The 22,359-nt window shown below is 39.4% G+C and overlaps 1 protein-coding gene across 3 annotated transcripts; it reads left to right on the forward strand.

Annotated features, from left to right (window-relative positions):
- Positions 1-1,955: 1,955 nt before the first annotated feature.
- On the forward strand, positions 1,956-22,061 carry WTAP (WT1 associated protein). 3 transcript variants are annotated; one of them, XM_081906876.1, is made up of 8 exons: positions 1,968-2,590; positions 6,763-6,800; positions 6,885-6,940; positions 7,514-7,572; positions 11,663-11,790; positions 13,519-13,697; positions 18,879-19,033; positions 20,868-22,061. In XM_081906876.1, exons 1-8 carry the CDS (start codon positions 2,086-2,088, stop codon positions 21,455-21,457), a joined length of 1,710 nt encoding a protein of 569 aa, XP_081763002.1. In that variant the 5' UTR covers positions 1,968-2,085; the 3' UTR covers positions 21,458-22,061. The 3 variants fall into 3 exon arrangements, with proteins under 3 accessions (XP_081763004.1, XP_081763002.1, XP_081763003.1); XM_081906877.1 differs by lacking the exon at positions 1,968-2,590 and adding an exon at positions 2,774-2,982; XM_081906878.1 differs by lacking the exons at positions 18,879-19,033; positions 20,868-22,061 and adding an exon at positions 13,873-14,143 and having other exon boundaries at positions 1,956-2,590.
- The last annotated feature ends 298 nt before the right edge of the window (positions 22,062-22,359 follow it).

The raw sequence follows: 22,359 nt of genomic DNA on the forward strand, positions 1-22,359 counted from the left end.
ATAATAGCACCACAGACACATGTGGTGCTTCCTGTTGCATCACCATCATTAGCAGATACAAGTACGGAAACTCCATGATGAATGTAAAAAAAAACCTGTAAGAATGATGCATAGGTGTATTTCAGATACTTTGAAATACTATTAGTGTTAGATGGGGGCTTCCATGTCAACGTACTAATATTTACACATGGAAAACAAGATATTTCCACAGAATTACAACATGGATTGCTACTGTTAAGTAAACCCTGGTAATTCTACCAGGCCTATAGGGAACAGGCACACTTTCCCCCTTAAAAAAAAATGTGTGTGTGGAGTTAGTTAATTCCAGAGTTCTTTTTCTGTTCATAATATAGCAGATCTGCCCTCTAGTGATGAGTGTACTTTATTCATTTATTTTACTCCTGCCAACATGCTGGAGGCAACACTGCTAAGAAAACACAGAAAGGGTTGTTGTTTTACAAAGGTTGAAACTACAACAAAACACTTTAAAAATTCCTTCTCACATTTCTTTGCATAATGCCCATTGCCATTGTTCACAGGTTACATTTGCCCCACTTTAAATGTCACACAGAATAATACACTGTATTTCTCAAAATTTTGCTAAGGTTCTTAAAAAAAAGAGATAGATAAGAGAGAACTGAAAGGTTGGGAGGGAACTGAATTATATGCAATACTTACTTTTCCTTCCAATCCTAACTCAGGGCTAGACCAAAAGATTTTGTTACCTGAAACAAAAGTACACGATGACATCCCTTACAGCAGCTGCTATAATCATAGATTTATAAGGGACCCTGAGGATTATCTAGTCTAACCCCCTGTAATATAAGAATGTGCAGCTGTCTGTTATGGGAATCAAACCTGCAATCTTGGAATTATGCCTCTTCTTCAATTCTAAATCCCAATTTGATTCCCACCAAATGTTTTTACAGAGATATCTTTGATCACAAGGCAGACAATACCCATGACCCCAGGACTGGCTCTGCTTAACCTGTACAGGATATACCACGAATTAGAAACAAAGAACTTAGAACCAATTTGTTAAGGACGACCATTGCCAGGACCGGTGGTATAGGGTGATCTGGCAGGTAGCAGTATTGGGGAAATTGACATGAAAATTGAAGATAGCAAGAGGCCAGGGGAAATATAGTAATTTTTATGCAGTCTGGGTTGACTTTACAGATTATACAAAGAATGAGGCATATAGCAGAACGCTACCTATGGCCTACAGCACAGTTTGACTTGAATGAAGCACATACTTTAATTATTATTTTTTCTCCTCCCCGCCTGCTTTTGTATAAACCCTGCAGACCACTGATGCTGATACAATACTGTAACTTTTTAGCTGTGGACAACCATTCAAGTGATGGTGGCTAATATATATTAATTTGTGTTTGTCATACACTTTGACAAAGTGCTGTAGGGTATTCATAGATGATTCTCTGTATGTAGTTGGCTTATCTTTGTTTAAAATGGTTTTTTAAAAAAATTAAAGAAAAAGTGACAACTTTCACCTGTTGTTTTTGTTCCAACACTCAGTTTTGCCTCTGACCACAAAGACTGTTTCATAGCTATCAACCTTCCCTTTTTTTGCGGGAAATTGCCTTATTCCAGCACCGTTTCCCACTGCTATCCCACTGTTAGATACCCCATAGACTGTCCCTGGGACAGGTGAGGCTGCTGGTCCCTTATTTTTGAGGCTGCTTGATCCCTTATTTTCAAATCTGAAAGTTGACAGCTATGGACTGTTTAGCTATGGTGTCTAACTTGAGAAGAATCCCTTTAAAAGATATTCTACATCCTGTGCCCGTGAATTCCAGAAATTAATCGCAAATCCTATGAATAAATTGGTCAGTCCTAAAGTTAATGCCAATCAACTTTACCGGTTCCCTTCTAATTAACCTCATGGGTACAGAATGTATCACAGTTGCGAGTCCTGTACCCAACAGCTAAAAAGATACAACTTGTCAAGTTCCTGGATGCAAACATAATTCTCCAATTCCACTTATTTCAGTGGGAGTTACGGGCACTTCGTAACTCTAACCCAATATTACAGCCCGATCGCGTGCACGGGTAGGCGACCCTTCAATGCCGATTTCCAAATTCTGCATAGAAACAGACTCGACTCCTCCATTTTCACTGCTTCGGAAAATAAGCCTGTGGACTCAAAAGAAATTCCTGCGCAGGAACTTCACCGCAACTATCTTTCTCCAGCAACATCAAGTCTCCTTCCGCCTCGCTCGGCCTCACTCCTGCAGGTGGTTAGACGGTACGATTCCGAATCCTTCCGCCGACGCTACTACCACCCTGCTTCCTCCCATCATGCTTTGCAACTGCGTAGAGACGCGGGACTGGAGCGGGGCATTCAGTCGTCGTCCCCCACTAACTTTGGCCGAATACCTACGTCTGACTCCACCCCCCTTCTCCGCGCAAACAGCGGCTTTTTCCCGCAGAGAGAACAGAAAAGCAGACCGAACCAAGGAAGGAGGGGGGGGGGAGGCAGTAGCGCCGTGCGAGGGAAGTAGTCCCGGCGCCAGGCAAAGCGCTGCTGCAGGGGCAGTTGCTCGCTCGCTCTCGCTCTCTCGCTGGGCCGGTAAGTGTTGATAAGGCGGCGCGAGGGAGCGCGCGGCCGAGGGAGGGGGAGGAGCCGTGGGTGAGTGGCAGCGGTTGGCTCGGCGCTGCGGGCGGCTCTGCCTTCTCGCTAGGACGAGGCGGGAGGCAAGGAAGGGGCGAGGCGGCGGCTCCTCTCATTTCCCTGTCCGGCGCCATTTTGTAGCGCAGCGAAGCAGCAAATAAAGAGCGGGGCGGGAAGCGAGCGTGGTGGTGCTGGCGCGGCGGCGACGGCGGTGTTGGCGGCGGCCTTCTCCAAGCAGAGGTGCTGCTGGGCCCGCTTGATTGATGCGACACGAGCCCCGGCGTGGAGGCACCCGCCGCAACCGGGAGACGACGACGACGACGACGCCTCGGGGCCGCCACGGGTGGGAGGTGAGTGGCGGCCTCTCTCCGCTTCCTCGCGCGCGGGCCGCATCCGCCCGCCGCAGTCCCCGCTACTACGGCTCCTGGAGAGACCCGAGGCTCGCCGACCCTAAGCGGGAAGGGGCATCCATCCTACGGGCGGGGCGGGGAGCGCCTTCCCGGACTAACGTAACTCGAAGCGGGGGGGGGCTTAAACTCGGCGCCTTTTCCTGCGTTACGGGCATTTCCTCATGGCTGTCGTCACCCCCCTCAAAAAGCCTCCACACACTCCCCCCCTCCAACGTTTTTCAGATAGCTTGTTTGGGACGGGCATCCTCTGCTCGCCTGTCTTGTTTGCTATGGACCGGCCTTCGTAGACAGGAGCGTGGATACCCTGGGATTCTAAAATACTCGTTAGATGATTTCTTAATTACGAGGAGGCCTTTTATCCCTAAGACCTGAAAGGGCTTGGCGACACGTTTTTATTTCTACGCCATTTGGATAGAGGGGGAATCGGAAGCCAGCCGTAGATGTAGATAGGCAGGTAGATGCACACAGAGAGACATTCCCCACGCAGAATATGAAAGGTTATAAAGCTTTAGACTGCACTCCTCCTCTGCATTGGAGTCCGCGCCACTGTAATAAATGGGGTTTCGAAGTAAATAAGGATGGGATTGGACTGCAAGTCACATGGATGGGTTATTTATGCTCGATTTGGCTCACTAGAAAGTAATAGATTCCTCAGATTGCAGGCATCACTACTTGGCGCAAGAGAGAAAGCAGGTTTGAACTGCAGCTGCTTAAAACAGTGATTTTATAAATAATTTAAAGTCAATAATTAGATTTTTAAAAAACAAAACAAAACCCTGTTTGTTAACTTTTCCAAGCAAATGTAGGTTACACTTGCTTTCTAATCAAAAGTCTGTTTGAAAATACGGGTTTGGCAGTATACTTTTCCAAATTGTAAGGCTAAGGTGCAAACTTGCTCAGTGGTATCAATTTATTGAGAGTTCGTTTGCTCTTTGGGGAACAAAACAAGTACAGTATATGCTGTAACATCTCAAATGTTACAGATGCATTTCCAACGTAGAATTTGTAGACTGACTACTGGAAATATTTCTGTTCAAGCAAGTTTATATCCTTTGAGAACAAGAAACTTATACACAATGTGTCAGATTCTAAGGAGTCTACTGGGTGCCCCCTTCCCAAGGTAATTTTCAGGTGCAGCTTACAATGTCTGGATTGATTGTCATAACCAAAAATTTGATATCTGTCACAACTCACCAAGAGTTCACTGGTATACTAAGTTAAAACGTGAATGAGTTGACTCTAGAAGTAAATGCATTCATTTATACATAATAGGATGTGCATGGAACACTTAAACAGACAAGCACTTTCCTTATAACTGCCACCATATTTGTTTCAGCCTGGATTGCTCTGTTGCTTGGAGATGGATGCTTAGCTTAGATCAGAAGTGGGTCAGGGATGAGAGAATTTCTTCATAATACACTGAAAATAAAATCTAGTTACATGACAGCACAGTTGTCTATTTTCTTAAATACTATGAAAACTGACAAAAGATTTTACATGTGTGACTTGACAGAATCATAAAAGTTAAGATGACATACTTGAGTGTTTCAATTAAATACCTTTATATTAAACTTACATTTTGATGTTGAAACGGTTTAATTTGGTTATTTAACCAAATATAGTTAATAAAATGTATGCAAAATAGTGGAAATAATAATACTCACATGTCCTTGCATTCATGAGGTTGTTTGGGTATGAATATGGGTTTTGTTACTTTTGGAATGGTATCTAGTATGGATCTGATCACGTTCTGAAGGTGGAGTATGTGCACTGAACACTGCAGCTACAATGACTTAAGGGGGATTGATGCTTACTTGCAATAGAAAAATTGGAACTTATCGAGGATCACAGGGTGGTGTGCAACTTCACTAAAGCCATTGGCTAATATGAGTTATAGGTATGACTTCTTTCTATAGCCATCTTGAACACAGATATGATAATACAAAATCTGAGTTCACAAATCCTGAAAGAACAATTTGTTCTTAAATTGATCAGCTTTGCACAATAACATGAAGCCATGAATAAAGACTGGTTTTATGAGTTACCTATATAAAAGGGATAGAGATCTGTGTGTGTGTGGAGATGAAAGTGGCTCTCTAGGCCTCTGTTTGGCCATCAGACCTCTCCCTAGGCCACATCCTGCTTTGCACTCTCCTCAAGTGTTTTTGCCTGTCATGAATGTATTCTTGAAGTCTGATAATGCCTGTTGCTTCCCTGAATAAAGAACAGGAGGTATGTGAGTGTGTGCAGATGCTAGCCCACTGTACAAAGGCAAAATGTACGTTTATTCCTTCTCTCACTTTTGCTTCAGGCCCTGACCACCACTGGCATGTAGCCCTCAGAAGGTTGCCCAGAGATATGGCCCCTTAAGACTTTAAAAAAAATACTGTGATGAGTCTAGCTGAGGGAGACTTGGGGATTTAAAAACATATTGATTGCTCTTAGAAGTACCTGCTCTTTGCTAATAATTTAAGGAAAATATTTTATCCTATATGGATTTATCAACATTTTAATCTGGGTGTTGCAAGACTCATTCATGATTGAATAATTCCCAAATAAAGTTGCAAAAGATTTATTGATTGATTGATTATTTTCCTATGCTGCTTTTCATTCAAATGAATCCCAGCAGCATACAAGCAATACATAAAAATAACATCATAGAACATTACAAATACTTAACAAATCAATGAAACAGTTACAAATCATCAGTAAAACAATTACCATCTATGAAACACTATCAACAAAACAACTAAAAAAATAAGCTAAGCATCAAGTAAGTTAAGTTCAGATTTTAAATTCAGCACAACATAGTGGTTCCCTGACTGTCTCTGAGGTAGGTGTAGTGCCAGTTAATTGCAGGAATACATTCAAAAGTGCCTTTTCCTGGGAAGTTCTTGCCAGAAAAAACTTTGGAACAAGGACACGGTATAGCTGGAAACAGGGTGTCAGTGAAGATATGAGACAATAACTAATGATTAGATAATTGGTATCAATATTATTTACAAAGATTTTTGGCAATAGAGACATAACATGCATTAGATATGGAAAGCTTATAAATGTCAGAAAAAGTATTTGAATACAAAATAATAGTTGTGTTAATTGGACAAAACTCAGAAACCCAGCAGGGTCATAAGGTAGAGTACATGTTTTAAAAAATTAAAAAGTCAGGGATTTCAGTAGGATTTAATTCAGATCATTTTCTCAGACTTTGCAGCAATATGTATAAGCAGATACCTAGTACTGCTGTAAAAATGTTTAAACCAGTAACTTACATGTAAACCCTTTCTGTGCTGTGAAATGAGCTTTCTGTTAGCTGTAGTTACAGTTACACTCAACACAGGAGGTTGGATCCATATATTCGCTTTCTTGGACAGAAATAACCCAAGATCCAACAGAGGCTCTTGCTGGAAAAAGCAAGAGACAGTTTCAGCAGAGGAATTCCTGTAACTGCCATCACCATCTCCCAAGGACCCTCTGACCCAGTTTTTCAGGAGGGATTGGAGAAGTTGGCTCCCCACCTCCTCCAATGGGAGAATCTTTTGGGTGGTGGTCTGGATCTAATACATAGAGCCCAATTCTTCATAATTCTGGAAAGTACATAATGCTATGTTCAGTGGACTCAGTTCAGTTGGAGTGCATCATTATTTTCAGGTGGCATAAAAATGCTGGCTATGGCAGTAAGAGGACCAAATAATGATAGTGTTTGTTTCTTTTATGCAGAATTCACAATGACTAATGAAGAACCACTTCCGAAGAAGGTAAGCTTGAAAGCTGTAGCATTTGTATTTCTTTCTCAATATCGCATGAGGAAATAGTTGAACTTGATTATTTTTGTTCTGTAGGTTCGCCTCAGTGATACAGACTTCAAGGTTCTACCTAGAGAGGAGTTGATCTTAAGGTAAAGTGATAGGCTACCTTTTACTTAAAAACCATGCATCTCTTAACTGTTTCATTTTGAATAACTTCCATTTTCATGGTAACAGGGAACTAAAAAGCAATTTTAAGTTTAATGAGGTAGAAAGATTTCCTACTGTCTGTGGAGAAAAAGAACATTGTTTATCCAAAGGCAAGTAGCTGGAAATTCTGCACTTAGAATGCAAAAAGGAAAAAAGTCATTTGATATACTTTCAGACTGTATAGAGAATTCCAGAGGAAAGAATGTAAGAGTATGACCAAGAGTCTGCACCTTGGCAGTCTTGGGTTTGTAACAGAAATAAACTCTCCATGTCTTTCATATATGAGGCTAGAAACTTGTTTTAATACTGCAGAAATGAAGGATGGAAAGGTGCTTAGGGTGGTGCTAGATGTCAGATTGTCTATAGCTCATTGTTTTTGGTTGGAAAGAGCTTAGGATATTTAATGAATACCCTATTGTGTGTTTAAGTGTGATCTTGTCTGTACTCCCACTTTGCACCAAGCATGCCATAATTTAATAATTTAAGATTCAAAAACAATTTTCCTTCCTCATTAGGTGGAAGCAGTATGAAGCATATGTGCAAGCTCTGGAGGGCAAATATACAGACCTTAACTGTAAGTGGAAACTCAATTGCAAAATAGAAGTGATAGTAAATAGTTTTTTTAAGAGGAAGCGGTTGGGTTTTCTGTACAGCTCAGAAAAGTATCTGAACAGCCCTTTAAGTAAGCTTGGTCAGGCTGATCCAGAAACCCTTTAGAACTGTAATTCTCTTCATAGGTTCACTTTTATCTATCTACTTAGAGTTCAGACATATTAATGGCATTACCAGTTCAGTCACTCAGGCTTAAGTAACCTATCTCTGATGTACATTGTTCAAATTGATGTGTCACAAGCCACATTTTAAGTCATTGGTATACAGTGTTTACTAAGCTTAAATGTGGTTTATGTTTTTAAAAAACCCCAACAAAGAAACAAAACCCAGAGATAAATAAAATATACACATAACTAGCAGCAGCTGGTGTAAGCCTCCTAATCTATTCTCCTATCCTGCCATCCCTTTTGTACAAAAGTATTCCAGGTAACCCATAGGAGGAGGTGAGAAAGTGGCTGGCTCAAATTAATGTTAAAGGTTTTTGGTAGTCTTTTCAGAAGTTGTTGGTGTGTTAGAAGTGCCTCTGATAAAGTTAAATGAATTCAGCAGATCTATGAGTGGGACTGGTCCCATTGGGTATCTTCGTTAAGCCAGCATTTACTGTCTGCAGTAGTTTGGTTAACTGCAGTAAGTGGAAACCTTTGCTCAAACTGATACTGTTGTAAGTGCTGTGGGTGCACCTGATAATTAAATACTTTTGTTTCAGGAGGCTTAAGCAGGATTTCTGAAATGCTATCATAAAATCACAGTGCTGTGACCTTGTCTGTAGCCATCATGTATGTTTTGTGGTCTCCTCTGCAGTCACAGCTAAAGACCAGTTTGAGAACTATGGTTTTAAACCAGCCTTCCCTAGCTGGTGCTGTCCATATATTTTTGGCTTCCAATCCTATCATTCCTGTTTATTGACTGCTGCTTGCAGTGGAGTAGTTTAAAATATATGGAGGGCACCAGGTTGGGGTATGCTGTTCTTGAAAAACATTAATATAGAATGAATGATAAAGTGTATCATATTTTGTGTATATGCATCTTCTGATCATTGTGGATTTCTTTAAGCCAATATGATGGGTTCTTGCTGTAAAGTCAGATATGGGAAACCTGTGGCACTCCAGATATGGTTGTATGCTTCCCATCATAGGGTTGTTGGTTCTGCTGCCTGAGGCTGAGGAGAACTGGGGTCCAACAAAATCTTGGCGAGCCACAGTTTCTCTGTCAGTACCTGCTTATACAGATACAGATAAAATTATTTAAGAGGGTTTTTTAATCTTTACTTTGCAATCAGATTTGTTTGATTTGTTAACATAAACCCATTCAGTCAGAAAACATCAGTGTAAAGTGGTATTAAAGTAAGTGTTGTTGAACTCCTCTGTATCCTTGGGATTTGAGTTCAGGTTATTTTAAGCGATTTGAATGTCAAAATTGTCCCTCTGGAAAGAGAAGCTTGCCTTTACATATCCACCTTGGGATTAATACTGGGAACAACAATTAGGCACCAAAGAATAGTTGTTACCATGAGATACCTCTAGAGTGACAAGCAAGCTTTTTTCTAAACACACCCAAGAGAGCACTATCTCAAGTATGAGTTTAATTATTGTTGACTGATCTCAAACAAAATGCAGTTTGTAGAAAAGTTCAGTTCTTTTCTCCCAGTTAGGGTCTTGGGAAACTCCAAGCCGTTATTATTGGTGTGTTTGTACTGGCAGCAGAAAGTTTTTACCAGTTTTAGCAGAAAGCTAAATACCAGACTATAGTTCTGTCACCCTCAATGTGCTGTCTCTGTCCTCTGTAGATGTTAATAGATCCACAGCATGAATTTTGTTTGTGAGACACTGCAATCACAGTAATGGTCTAATTCCCTTTAAGTGCCTCTAAGTCCTTTAAACATGGCAACTGCTTTTCAGCTTTCTAGTTGTTATGGAGGTTATGTAATCTTCTATGAACTTAATATCCTTTGTTAATAGTTAAAACATGCTATGTTGGTGTCTCATGAATTTAACTCTACAAAAGCTTTTGCCTATATATAGAGAGAGAGAGTGTGTGTGTGTGTGTTATTTTTTAAGATGGTACAATATTTTGTTGCAGGAGTAGGCTAACTTGGGCACCTAAAAAAATAAATAATTGCTTCTCACAAGTGTTGTTGTTTAGTCGTTTAGTCGTGTCCGCCTCTTCGTGACCCCATGGACCAGAGCACGCCAGGCACTCCTGTCTTCTACTGCCTTCCGCAGTTTGGTCAGGCTCATGCTTGTAGCTTCGAGAACACTGTCCAAGCATCTCGTCCTCTGTCGTCCCCTTCTCCTTGTGCCCTCCATCTTCCCAACATCAGGGTCTTTTCCAGGGAGTCTTCTCTTCTCAAGAGGTGGCCAAAGTGTTGGAGCCTCAGCTTCACAATCTGTCCTTCCAGTGAGCACTCAGGGCTGGTTTCCTTAAGAATGGATAGGTTTGATCTTCTTGCAGTCCATGGGACTCTCAAGAGTTTCCTCCAGCACCATAATTCAAAAGCATCAATTCTTCGGCAATCAGCCTTCTTTATGGTCCAGCTCTCACTTCCATACATCACTACTGGGAAAACCATGGCTTTAACTATACGGACCTTTGTTGGCAAGGTGATGTCTCTGCTTTTTAAGATGCTATCTAGGTTTGCCTTCGCCTTTCTGCCAAGGAGCAGGCGTCTTTTAATTTCGTGACTGCTGTCTCCATCTGCAGTTATCATGGAGCCCAAGAAAGTAAAATCTCTCACTGCCTCCATTTCTTCCCCTTCTATATGCCAGGAGGTGATGGGACCAGTGGCCATGATCTTCGTTTTTTTATGTTGAGCTTCAGACCATATTTTGCGCTCTTCTCTTTCACCCTCATTAAAAGGTTCTTTAATTCCTCCTCACTTTCTGCCATCAAGGTTGTGTCATCTGCATATCTGAGGTTGTTGATATTTCTTCCGGCAATCTTAATTCCGGCTTGGGATTCATCCAGCCCAGCCTTTCGCATGATGAATTCTGCATATAAGTTAAATAAGCAGGGAGACAATATACAGCCTTGCCGTACTCCTTTCCCAATTTTGAACCAATCAGTTGTTCCATATCCAGTTCTAACTGTAGCTTCTTGTCCCACATAGAGATTTCTCAGGAGACAGATGAGGTGATCAGGCACTCCCATTTCTTTAAGAACTTGCAATAGTGTGCTGTGGACGACACACTCAAAGGCTTTTGCATAGTCAATGAAGCAGAAGTAGATGTCTTTCTGGAACTCTCTAGCTTTCTCCATAATCCAGCGCATGTTTGCAATTTGGTCTCTGGTTCCTCTGCCCCTTCAAAATCCAGCTTGCACTTCTGGGAGTTCTCGGTCCACATACTGTTTAAGCCTGCCTTGTAGAATTTTAAGCATAACCTTGCTAGCGTGTGAAATGAGTGCAATTGTGCGGTAGTTGGAGCATTCTTTGGCACTGCCCTTCTTAGGGATTGGGATGTAGACTGATCTTCTCCAATCCTCTGGCCACTGCTGCGTTTTCCAAATTTGCTGGCATATTGAGTGTAGCACCTTGATAGCATCATCGTTTAAAATTTTAAATAGTTCATCTGGAATATCATCACTAGTCCCTAGAAATAGAAATGAAGGGTGGCATTCCGTGAAGTAGTTTCATTAGTGAAGGGACTTCTGGCTGTGCTTTGGAACTTACCCTCCCTTTTCTCTCCTAATCTGTTCAGGGGGTTCCAGCAACCCTCTGAAGCAAATTTGAGGAGGAAGTAGGGGAAGAGGAGAGGGAGTTCCTCTATTATAGACTACTGGTCCTACCTGTTGTTGACAGCTGACAGGAAAAAGGAAGGTAGAAAAAGGGTAGGAATCTCCTAATTGATCTTTGCTGTGCCTGTGCAGCTTTGCTTGCTGTAGAAGAGCTATTCCTTTCCCCGTTAAATTCTTGTATGTGGGTTTAGTTGATTCAATAGGGGAGCAGAAGCAAACAAATTTGATGGTCAAGTTGTTTTGCTTAGACAAAAATTTGGTTTAAGGTCTTTATAGGCTCCCACTAAAACTTTACTGTTTGCTTTGCCATTCAACAATAGCTAATGATGTAACTGGATTGAGAGAGTCAGAAGAAAAGCTGAAGCAGCAACAGCAAGAATCTGCTCGAAGAGAAAATATCCTAGTAATGCGGCTGGCAACTAAGGAACAAGAGATGCAAGAGTGTACTGTAAGTGAAGCTTTTCAACTTGTTGCAGATGAATGTGTCTGTGTTGATATATTTATTTTTAGCTTAACATCCTGTATGTGGAATACTATTAACATCCTGTGGTGTTTGCTTCAACTATCCTGTTGCATGAGTGTTTTTTTCAGAGTCTTTTTGGTCAAAAGGCCACATTCCTGGCAGAATGAAAACTTTAATGAATCATGATGCCTTCATCTTTTTAAGTGACTGAGAACTACCCTAGATTAGTAGCAGACCTAAGCAAAGCATAGCTACTTTTAAAATAACAACAATAAAATGCTGTGCACATTTAATTCTGCTGTGATGCATAGGTAGCTGAAACAACTTCTGTGTAGCCAAATTGTGGTGGTGTATGGCGAAGATGACCCAGCTGTTCTGATCTATATATGTCTTCTCTACTTCCAAAGTGAGTTAATGGAGTCCCAAAGATATTTCAGGAAGCAGGCTCAGTATTCACTATTGACTTCTGTACCTACAATAAGAGGAACAGCACTTTTCCTTGTGAATGACTTCCTTCAAGTAATTTTTCGTTTTACTTAATTCACTTAATTTAGGTGTACCTGTATAAATGTAGAAGCAGAGCTTGGCTTCCCAGTTTGTGAATAGTTCTAGCAGACAAGACTAGGATATTGGTTGGCTTAGGGAAATATCACTGTGATTAGGGAGGTATTTCTAGCTATATGCCTATTTATGCTGCAGAATCTCAAACTTATCAGTCCATAGCTTGGGAGGTGATACATTTATGTTCATTACTTTTTGAGCAGTTTACTGCATAAATATTTTCAGATCAGAGATTGGCTAGCAGTTGCTTTGGCCACCTTTTCTGCAAGCTGTATTTCATACTTTTTGCCAAGCTATGTGGTTCTTAGCACTGATGTAGCTCCTTTAAAGCACTTTGAGATGGGGATTCTAGAAGAAGACAAAAGTTACTCTGATTTAGAACTTCCCAACTGATATCACAGTACCAGTGTTCATTGAGTAATAAATATTGGCAGAAGAAAATGTGTTAAGTAGAATTTTCTCTAATGCAGTATTCATTCAAATAACAATGAATTTTGAAGAGATCTGTCCTGCAAGTTCATATTTCCTCTAAGATAGGTAAAAAAAAACGGTTTTAAAAATTCTACCCCCCAAAAAAGGATCAAAGCCACATATTTATTGGCCAGTCAAATGTCTCTTTGATGTTACCTGCCTTCTTACAGAAGTGCATGCAAAGATGAAAACTACTACCAATGTTAAAGAGAGAACTTGATGTAAGCCTACTAGTTACTACTAGTACAACTTAAAATTGAGTTGAGAACAACTTATAGCTCTGGCTTTTGAGGAGCTTAAAGTGTAAAATTTCAAATAAAAGGCATATGTAGATTCATTTATTTTATAAAATGTGTATACCGCTTGATTGCGGTGGATGTTCTGAAGGTGCTATGGGTTAAATTTTTGGAGTAGTTCCTGGAGGATGATACAGTGATGATAAAAAAAAAATCCTAGGAACCCAGTATGCTGGTGGAACAAACACAAAATTGCCCTGTTCTTTGGATCCATTCTAAGCATCCAAATTCCGTGCATTCCTGTCAGTTTCGGTGTTCAGTTGTATTCAAGAAAATGTTATATTATGAGATCCTTATTGTATAGGGGTATCAGACTGAAATGGGTTAAGTTGGCTCATGAAAGCTTATAAATGCCAATGTAATCATTTTACCCCCTTTTATGCAGAATCAGATCCAGTACCTCAAGCAAGTCCAGCAGCCAAGTGTTGCTCAACTGAGATCAACAATGGTGGACCCAGCCATCAACTTGTTTTTCCTAAAAATGAAAGCTGAACTGGAACAGACTAAAGACAAACTGGAACAAGCCCAAAATGAACTGAGTGCCTGGAAATTTACACCTGATAGGTAAACAAAACATACTCCCCAGTCAAGACTTCCCTGACAGAGAATGCTTTGGTGGGACAACCACGTACTCGTTTCCACACCAAGACTCAGACGTTTTGAGCCAAAAGCCACATTCTTATACTGTCCAGCTTGTAATGCTTAATGTAAAACTTATCAGATGAACCTTGTGTTTCAGCTTTTCCCCCCCTTTGCTTCAGAGGCCTGACAGCGTCGGACTATTCTGAAGAAGTGGCCACCTCAGAAAAAGTGCCCTTTCTAGAACATGTAGACATTTGCGAAGTGGTTCTGTTTGAAGAAAATAGAGGGAGAAGCAGAAGTCTAAAGTCTGTGGCACACTATGTCTACAGACAGTTTGGAGGAGAACCTAGAGATTTTAAATCATGAATTGATCATGTCAAATTCGAGTAAAACATTAAAATGGAATATGCTTCGCTCTTAACCCTAAACCTAGTGACTTAGAGACTGATTAAGTCAGTTTTGCCAATAAGACTGTGGACTTCCTCCTTGTTCACTGAACTGCTGGGTCAAAACTCAATGAGGTGAATTTTGCTTAAATCACATTTGGTAATCGGCTTTGAATAGCTGTGAGAACACGCACACAGTCAGTGTTGATTTTTTCTAGCATTTGGGTTCCATAGGACTTCAGTGAACCTTTTCATGGCTTTGAATAACAAATTGTTCTGTGGATGGCTGGCAATATGTGAACTCCTAAATCTAGTACTGTACGTATAGTTGCAATTTAATTACATCTTCCTAACCTTGTTGAAGCAGTTGTGTACATCCTGGATCTCAACTAGTATATCTAACCCCAAACTAGTTGTGATTCTTTTACTGCCCTTATCCATGCAGAAGTGCCATTCATAATTTTTATCCTGAGACACTATGTGCAGGCTATACAAGGTACTGCAGTAGTAGTTACTTCCAGAGTTTGTTTGGGGCATTTGCATTCCACTGTATAACTAGTTTTTGTACTGCAGCCTTCTATAAAATGTGCCTTGAAATAGTTGTACTGCATAGTTCAGGGGACACTGCTGTTCGTACTACTGTATGGGAAGCTTTCATGTAGTATGAATATAAATATGTAGAACAGGCTGCTACTTGATTTTGTCCTGTTCTCTGGAAGAGAGATGATGTTGAAGCAAATTGCATGCATCCCACTGGTTGGCATCAGTTCAGAAGAGTTGATACTTTTTGATGCCTCATCATGTCCCAAGTGATTTCCAGGAATGGTAGTCTGGGACAGTTTAGTGTGCATTCTTGAGGTCACAATGGAAAGACTGCTGAATATAATTGAACCATAATAGTCAATATATAATAACAGAAAGAAAATTAAGGACTGTTTCATAGTAGGTAAAATATAAGAACAAATATTTTAATGTTCCAGTTCCAGCATTCCCAATGCAGTATTGGTTGAGTTAAATAAAAGATACTTCTAAGAAGTACTTTTTAGCTCTGCTTTAGATAATTATTACAGCATATGAAATGTGGTAGTATATGAAGCTTTGTCCATTATTGAGTCTACATCGAAAGAAAACCTTGAAGCAAAAACAAATTGCATCTTTCAAACATCTTGGGGTGATGCTATGGAAAATCTTTTAAAGGTCTAGCATCAAAACAGAGGTAAGACCAACAGAGAAAACAGCAAAAACTGTCTTAATATGTTGCAACTGACTTTGTAAAACTTGTTAAATGTATAATCAAAAATCATTTCTCATAGGTATGTTTTAATTGTGGGATGCCATACAGATTATTTGTGAACTTCAGCTTAATCAATTCATGTTTGGATAGAGGATGGTGACTTCAAATGTTTTTGGGTTCTTAAGGTGACATGAACCTAAGTATGAACTTACTTCGTTTTCACTTCAAATAGACATCTGGAAAAACTAAGTTTTGCTTGATTTTTAGAAAAATGAGTATCTTAGTCTTGAACAGGTCTTTGATATATACATATTTCCACTTATTGTGAAATTGCGTCCCTTTAAACATTTAAGTTTTATTTGATATGACTTACAATTGACTTTGCTACACATTTTAAAGGTCTAAGGGGTGGGATATTAATTTATCCCTTTCAAGAAATATTTTCATCATTTGTCCTCCATGTGTTTTGCCAAAATTTATTTTCGACTTGATACTTGAAAGTACTAGTTCAATCTTCTACAGATTAATGTGGTTCTGAAGGGTCAAAGGAACAGTTCTTGTATTTGCACATCACTTTTTGTGGATCATTGTCTGTGCTCAAGAGCTGACTGTTTCAACAGTGTTTTAAGTATTGTATTGCATTGTCCTTGTTCATAGGATTCCAGATAAAGTAGGGGAAATCACTGAATGCTATATTTTAACTGTCACTGATACCACACATAGTATCCAATAGTGATGCTAATTATGGGGGTGGCATCATTGAGGCTTCCTTGTTAACAGGAAAATGCTTAAAAATTATAACTTTACCAGAATATTTGATTTGTTAAATAGGTGGTAGCTTTCATTGCAGCAGCATCCTGCAATTCTGTTAGCTTGTTACTGTTGTTGCCATTCTCACCCATTTATAATCTCTTTCTTGACAGAAATAGTTTCTTGATTTTTTATACAAGACAGTAGTTTGGTGAACATGAAAACATAAGCAACAACTTAAATTCCTATATAGGTTCTTAAAGAGATTATGTTGTGCTGGAGGTGGACATGAAGATTGCATCATGGATATTCTGAAATGGCCGAAATTCTTGAAGGCACAGGCCAAGATCCAAAGAACCATCCTTCACAGAGTTTGAGGGTTTTGACTTTTTTTTCTTGAAACAAAGCCTCATATAATGCAAGGGATGATTTTAAAACTTAGAAGAGTTTCAGAAATTAATGAGGGCTGTTATTAGAGAATTTTTTTTTAAAATCAGGAGCTGTTCAATCCCCTCTTGTATACTTAAAGCAGCTCTTTGGATCCTGGCCAACAGCTTTGTGTGATAACCAAGGGTCACTTCATGCAAATTGTTTTCTGTATTGATCATTGTTTCCATGTAGAAAAAATAGGTATATGCCATAACATGTGATGCATACTGATATGTACTTCAGCACATGCACACTTAGCGTGTGTGATTAGCAGTGGGTTCCATGTATTCAGAACACATGCACATGTCACATTATGGTGTAAGGTTAGTTTTCCTATGTGGAACAGGTTTATGTAGGAAAATGCCTTGTGTGAAGTACCCTTCTATGTCTTGAATAATAGTAGAGAACACTTGGAAACGTTGAACTTTTATTTAGCCACGATTGCAGTATGAACAGGCAAAAAAGCTAAGAATTGGGTGGTGAAACAGTTACATATCTGCTTAAAGTTTTTGGGTAGGTGCATACAGGATTTGCAAGGAATACATATTAAGGAAAATGAAATGTTAACGTAAATTTGCTGGGATTATAGTAGATCCATATAGGTAAGCTTCAAGAAGTGTCCCAGCCAGAGAAAAATAGGTAATGTAAGTGACAGGAACCTTTATAGAGAACAACATATTTTAAAAGGATAATAAATTGTGCAGACACAGTCAGGTTCTAAATTTTGTTCTAATACTGTTCTTGCATCATATGTCACATTTTCATAGCTTACCTTGTTCATGAAACTATTATCTGCAAGTTTTAAGCCCCCATGATTTTATTTCATACAAATTTTGAAGCTGTATTTGTTTCCTTTAGTTTTGGAATCTTCCTTGCATTACTAAGGTCTATAATATCTTATGTAGAAGTCCCCCCCCCCCCCAGCCCTTCTATCAGAATGGGCTCTTCTGCCTGCAAAGCATCTCCATATCACTGAGCAGTGTATCCTTTTGCTATATGCTATCACATGATGTCTGAAACTGCAGTGTTTCATGTAAAATAGAGCTGCATGTTTTAGTTAGACAAAACATTGAAATGCCTTTTAGTATATGTTGAGTGGTTTTCCTGAACTGAAACAAGATTGCATAAATCCTGGACATGTAAACAAAAGTGTATATATAGCATATTATTTGTGCATTTTTGTGTGAAGTCACACAGAAAGAAAGCAACTAGCTGTCACAGTTCTATAAATTAGATCATGCGCATTAATCAGTTATATGCTAAAATATGTAAGACAGTGGCATGATCTAGCTGCTTCTGTTTGTGGAAAGTATATTGTAACTTATTTTGCTAAACACCCTGCAGTGTGCTGCTTAACTCCTGCAGATCACATACACATAGTGGCCACAGCTCTGTGGACTCGTGGCTATGGTGCTGCTCTGGCAGAGTAGCCTACACACTACGATGACTTACCAGAAATGGTAAGGCTGCATTGCAATGTGTTGCATTGCTCATCACAGGAGCAGCATACCTAGCACAACACTGAAAGAGCATTAAAATAAATTTCTTGATGAGCCCCTTCTGAATCATATCTCAGTCCTTTGGATTGGATCCAAGCCCATTTAAATGGGACAAGTTGGGTATTATTAAGTCCCATTGATTTTACTCTATCTCTAAGCATGACTAAAACCTCCCCCCCCCCCTTTATTGGTACTCTGTGGTTGTGTCATTTTTTCCTAATGTTTTGGATTCTTTTCTGCTCATTTGCATTCTTGGTTTGGCAAGTTTGCCTTTTGTAAAGCATTATTATGCAACATAATGTTAGAGTCATGCAATTTTGCATATAGTCATGACTAGAGCCTCCAGTATATTGGTAAAATGAGATTGTTCATTGCTTGCAAGCCAGATAATTGACTATACTGGGTTCTAGCCAGTGCTAGTCCTGCTCAAAGTAGACCCATTGAAATTAATGGCCTTTAATTTCAGCGAGTCTACTCTGATTAGGACTTAGTTGGATGCAACTCATTATGTCCAACACTGCTTTACTTCTCCCACCTCCCCTTCCTTAGAGGCACAACTAAGTTCATTTTCTTTTGAAAATTGCTTCATGCTGTAGTTGGAGTATAAGAACAACAAAAGTCATTCGATCATTTAAAATGTTCAACTGTAGAACTTGCCTTTCAGTTTCTCGGAACAGGGCCAGAAGATCAGCAGACGATGATGGATCAGCCTCTGGTATCTATAGGGAGACTTTGTACAATGACAACTGGCAGTAAGATACTGTAGCGTGACACATACAGGAATACCACTTCAGTAACTACTTTTAAAAAGGGAGATGAGAGAATATTGTCTTCATTTTGTGATAGATGGCTCTTTCCTTTACAGCCAAACAGGCAAAAAGTTAATGGCGAAGTGTCGAATGCTTATCCAGGAGAATCAAGAGCTTGGAAGGCAGCTGTCCCAAGGACGTATTGCACAACTTGAGGCAGAGTTGGCTTTACAGAAGAAATATAGTGAGGAGCTTAAAAGCAGTCAGGATGGTAAGGGTTTTTTTTATAAAGAAAATAGAAAAAGTGCCTTTTATCTGTAGGCTTCACCAGTTAATGTTATGATGTGAGTATTATGTTTCCACTGTAGAGCATGTTTAAACATTATGAATAAAGGGATAATTTTAAGCTCATTTAATCAAATTCCATGGAAGCACAAAAAATTAAACATAAAGCTAGTTTTTCATGAAGGTAAATGTAGTGTGACATGTGAAATAACAGATTGACTAGAATATGAAGGAATTCCACTAGGAAATAGTCATGTGTGACTACTTGCATATGTGTGTGTTTGATACTTTGCCCTCCAAGGGTGCTGTGGACTTTATTCTAAAACAGAAGCTGTCTTTGCTACACAGCAGAAGACTAATTTGAAATTGGGGAAAATACAACAGCATTATGTGATAAAACATGGTGGTCTGCTTTTCATAGTAAAGCAACCCAAGCCCCTTTTGGTGGCAGACAGGCACACGGGTACCTAAAGTAGTTATCAGGATCACAGAGTTTGCTTTGTAAATTTTGTTTTGGCCCAGTTCTGACCAGCACACTTCCAGAAGAAGTCATACAAAGTTAAAATTAGTATCTAATTTATTATTACGAATTTTACCTTCAGTTGTAGATAGATGTCTTGAGTCAGAGACATGGGGGTGCTTTGGTATAATGCTAGCACTTTGTATCACAACTAGCGGAAACTTTTGCTGTAGGGATTACCCGGATTTAACCCTTCATTGGAAATAGTTTTGGGGGCAAGTTGTAGGATTGTAGGCACTAGAGAAATTAAATTGCTCTTGACTGGGTATTGAAATTTTCTAATAGTAGAAAATACCGAAAAAATCACGATTGTATGTTTGTGGAATGAAATTGTTATTGCTAATGTTTGCCTGTGTTGGCCTACTTGTTAGTATCATTCTATCAGGCTGGTGATGAACAGCAAACTTCCAAAGAGAATGTTGATACTACATTTATTCATATTGCCAAATATGTTATGAACCATAGCTGTCAACTTTTCCCTTTTCTTGCGAGGAATCCTATTTGGAATAAGGGAATTGCCTTTTAAAAAAGGGAAAAGTTGACAGCTATGGTATGTCAACACTGTGAGTGAAGTTTTTTAAATGTACAGTTAGTGATTATATACTACATAGGTTTTTATATGAGGGATCATGGTACAGAAACATTACTGGTGCAAAAACAGAACATTATTTGCCATGGAACCTCAGTTTTCCCCACTTCCAAAGATAGCATAGAAGATCATGCAAATTAATACGTATAAATGTGGTGATGTATGCTAAGAGTAAATGTTTTAAGGCAAAATGCCCAGAAGTTATAAGGAAGACGCATGTAACCATGCAGGTTGGGACTGCCATCCCTTAACCTTGGAGCTTTTGCAGATATCTTAACAAATCAATAGCTGTTTGAGTTTTTTCCCCTTGAAGAATCTTTGCCTGATAATGCATTTGGGCCCTGGTGTAAAATTCTTTGCATTTGGATTTGCAGGAACTTGCTGCTTCGTTTATAATCATTTTGGTAGGCATATTGAGATTAAAACAAACATTCTATGAAATGTCTTCTGCTCTGTATTTTTCTCTAGTTCTTTTTCTTTGTATATGCCCATGAGTGTGTGCTACCCATTGGGTTGTGCTGTCCTACCATGGGATGTGGAAGTTACTTTTTTGGAGTTCTGTATTGGCTATGTAGATTAGGAAAAATATGTACACAAAGCCATCAACATATGAATATGTTATTAACTAAGTTGAGGTGGTTTGAGACAGTTTTAGGATACATAAATGAGCTATTTTAAGTGTATGCTCCAAATGTGTTTTTCTTCATGTAGAACTGAATGATTTCATCATCCAACTTGATGAGGAAGTAGAAGGTATGCAAAGTACCATTCTAGTCCTACAGCAACAATTGAAGGAGACTCGCCAGCAGTTGGTTCAGTATCAGCAGCAGCAGCAGCAGTCACAAACCTCAGCCCCAGGTAGCAGCCGGACTCCAACTTCAGAAACTGCAGACCAGGGAGAAGCCATGAGCAAAGACTGCAGTCGTATGGCAAATGGACCAAGCAATGGCAGCTCGTCTCATCAGAGGACAGCTGGGCCTGGTTTTTATAGAGAGGGCAGTGGAACAGAGGATGACTTTCCACCCTCACCAAGCAATGGTAATAAGCTTTCCAACCACTCTGAAGATAGAACTGGCAGAGGATCTGGTAGCTATATAAATCAACTCAGTACTGGGTACGAAAGTGTAGACTCTCCCACTGGTAGTGAGAATTCTCTAACTCACCATTCAAATGACACAGACTCCAATCACGATTCTCAAGAGGAGAAAACAGTCAGTGTGAAAGGTAACAGAACTGCGGGGTCTCGTCATGTTCAGAATGGTTTGGACTCAAATGTCAATGTACAGGGTTCAGTTTTGTAACCTTTTTTCTGCAACATTTTTATATAGTGTCGTTTAAATTGGGAGAAGAAACTGTCCAGAACTGTTCAGATTAGTGCATATATGTCACAATTCTGCCTTTGTGGGTTTTTTGCTTCAATACCTCTGCCACTTCTGAAATTTTAACAATTACATTGAATGTTGCTAAAAGGATGTTTGTGTAGGCTCAAGATATTTTTGAGTTAATGTGAAGTTGAAACGAATTTTATTTCCAGGTATAACACAATGATGTCTGTACAAATCTGTGTATATCTAGAACTTGTGCTGCGTAAGGGCATTCTTTACTCATACTGTTATAACACTCAAATTGTCATAATAGTTGTGAGGTAATGACTGCCAAGTTTGCCCAGTACAGTAGTTTTATAACTAAAATGAACTTGGTGAAGGAGTCCTGTAGTAGTCTGTGTTCCAGTTTTGCCACCATGCATCTGTGCGTTCTCTTTAGGTGACCGAATGTTTAAGAATTTTGTGTGCATAGTTACTCGGTTTAAGAACTGTTGTATCCTGTTAATGCATATTGCTCTGTGACTCCAATATTATCTTAACTGTACTGACCAAACCTAAATAAAGATTTTTAATAATGTAATTTATTTAGTCCTTCTGTGTTTGTCTTGTGCAGACTTGTTGGGCTTTTCTTTACTTCAGTTTATATAGAACCCTTCATTATAATATGCAGTCTTCATTGTAATAGATAAAAGCATGTACTTGAAAGTCATTTAAGCTTTATGGTGCTCTTATCAGTATACAGCATGTGGCCCCTTTCTCATAGTGAATGTACAGCTCTTGCCACTGAAGCTTTTTTTTAAAAAAAATGCAAGTGGTACATTTTGCTGTGGTCATGAAGTATTGACAAAAAATATAGTTGCCTCAGGAATGTGCTTAAA

This window comes from Podarcis melisellensis (assembly GCF_964234715.1).
Source record: "Podarcis melisellensis genome assembly, chromosome: 3".
Classification (NCBI taxonomy): Eukaryota; Metazoa; Chordata; class Lepidosauria; order Squamata; family Lacertidae; genus Podarcis; species Podarcis melisellensis.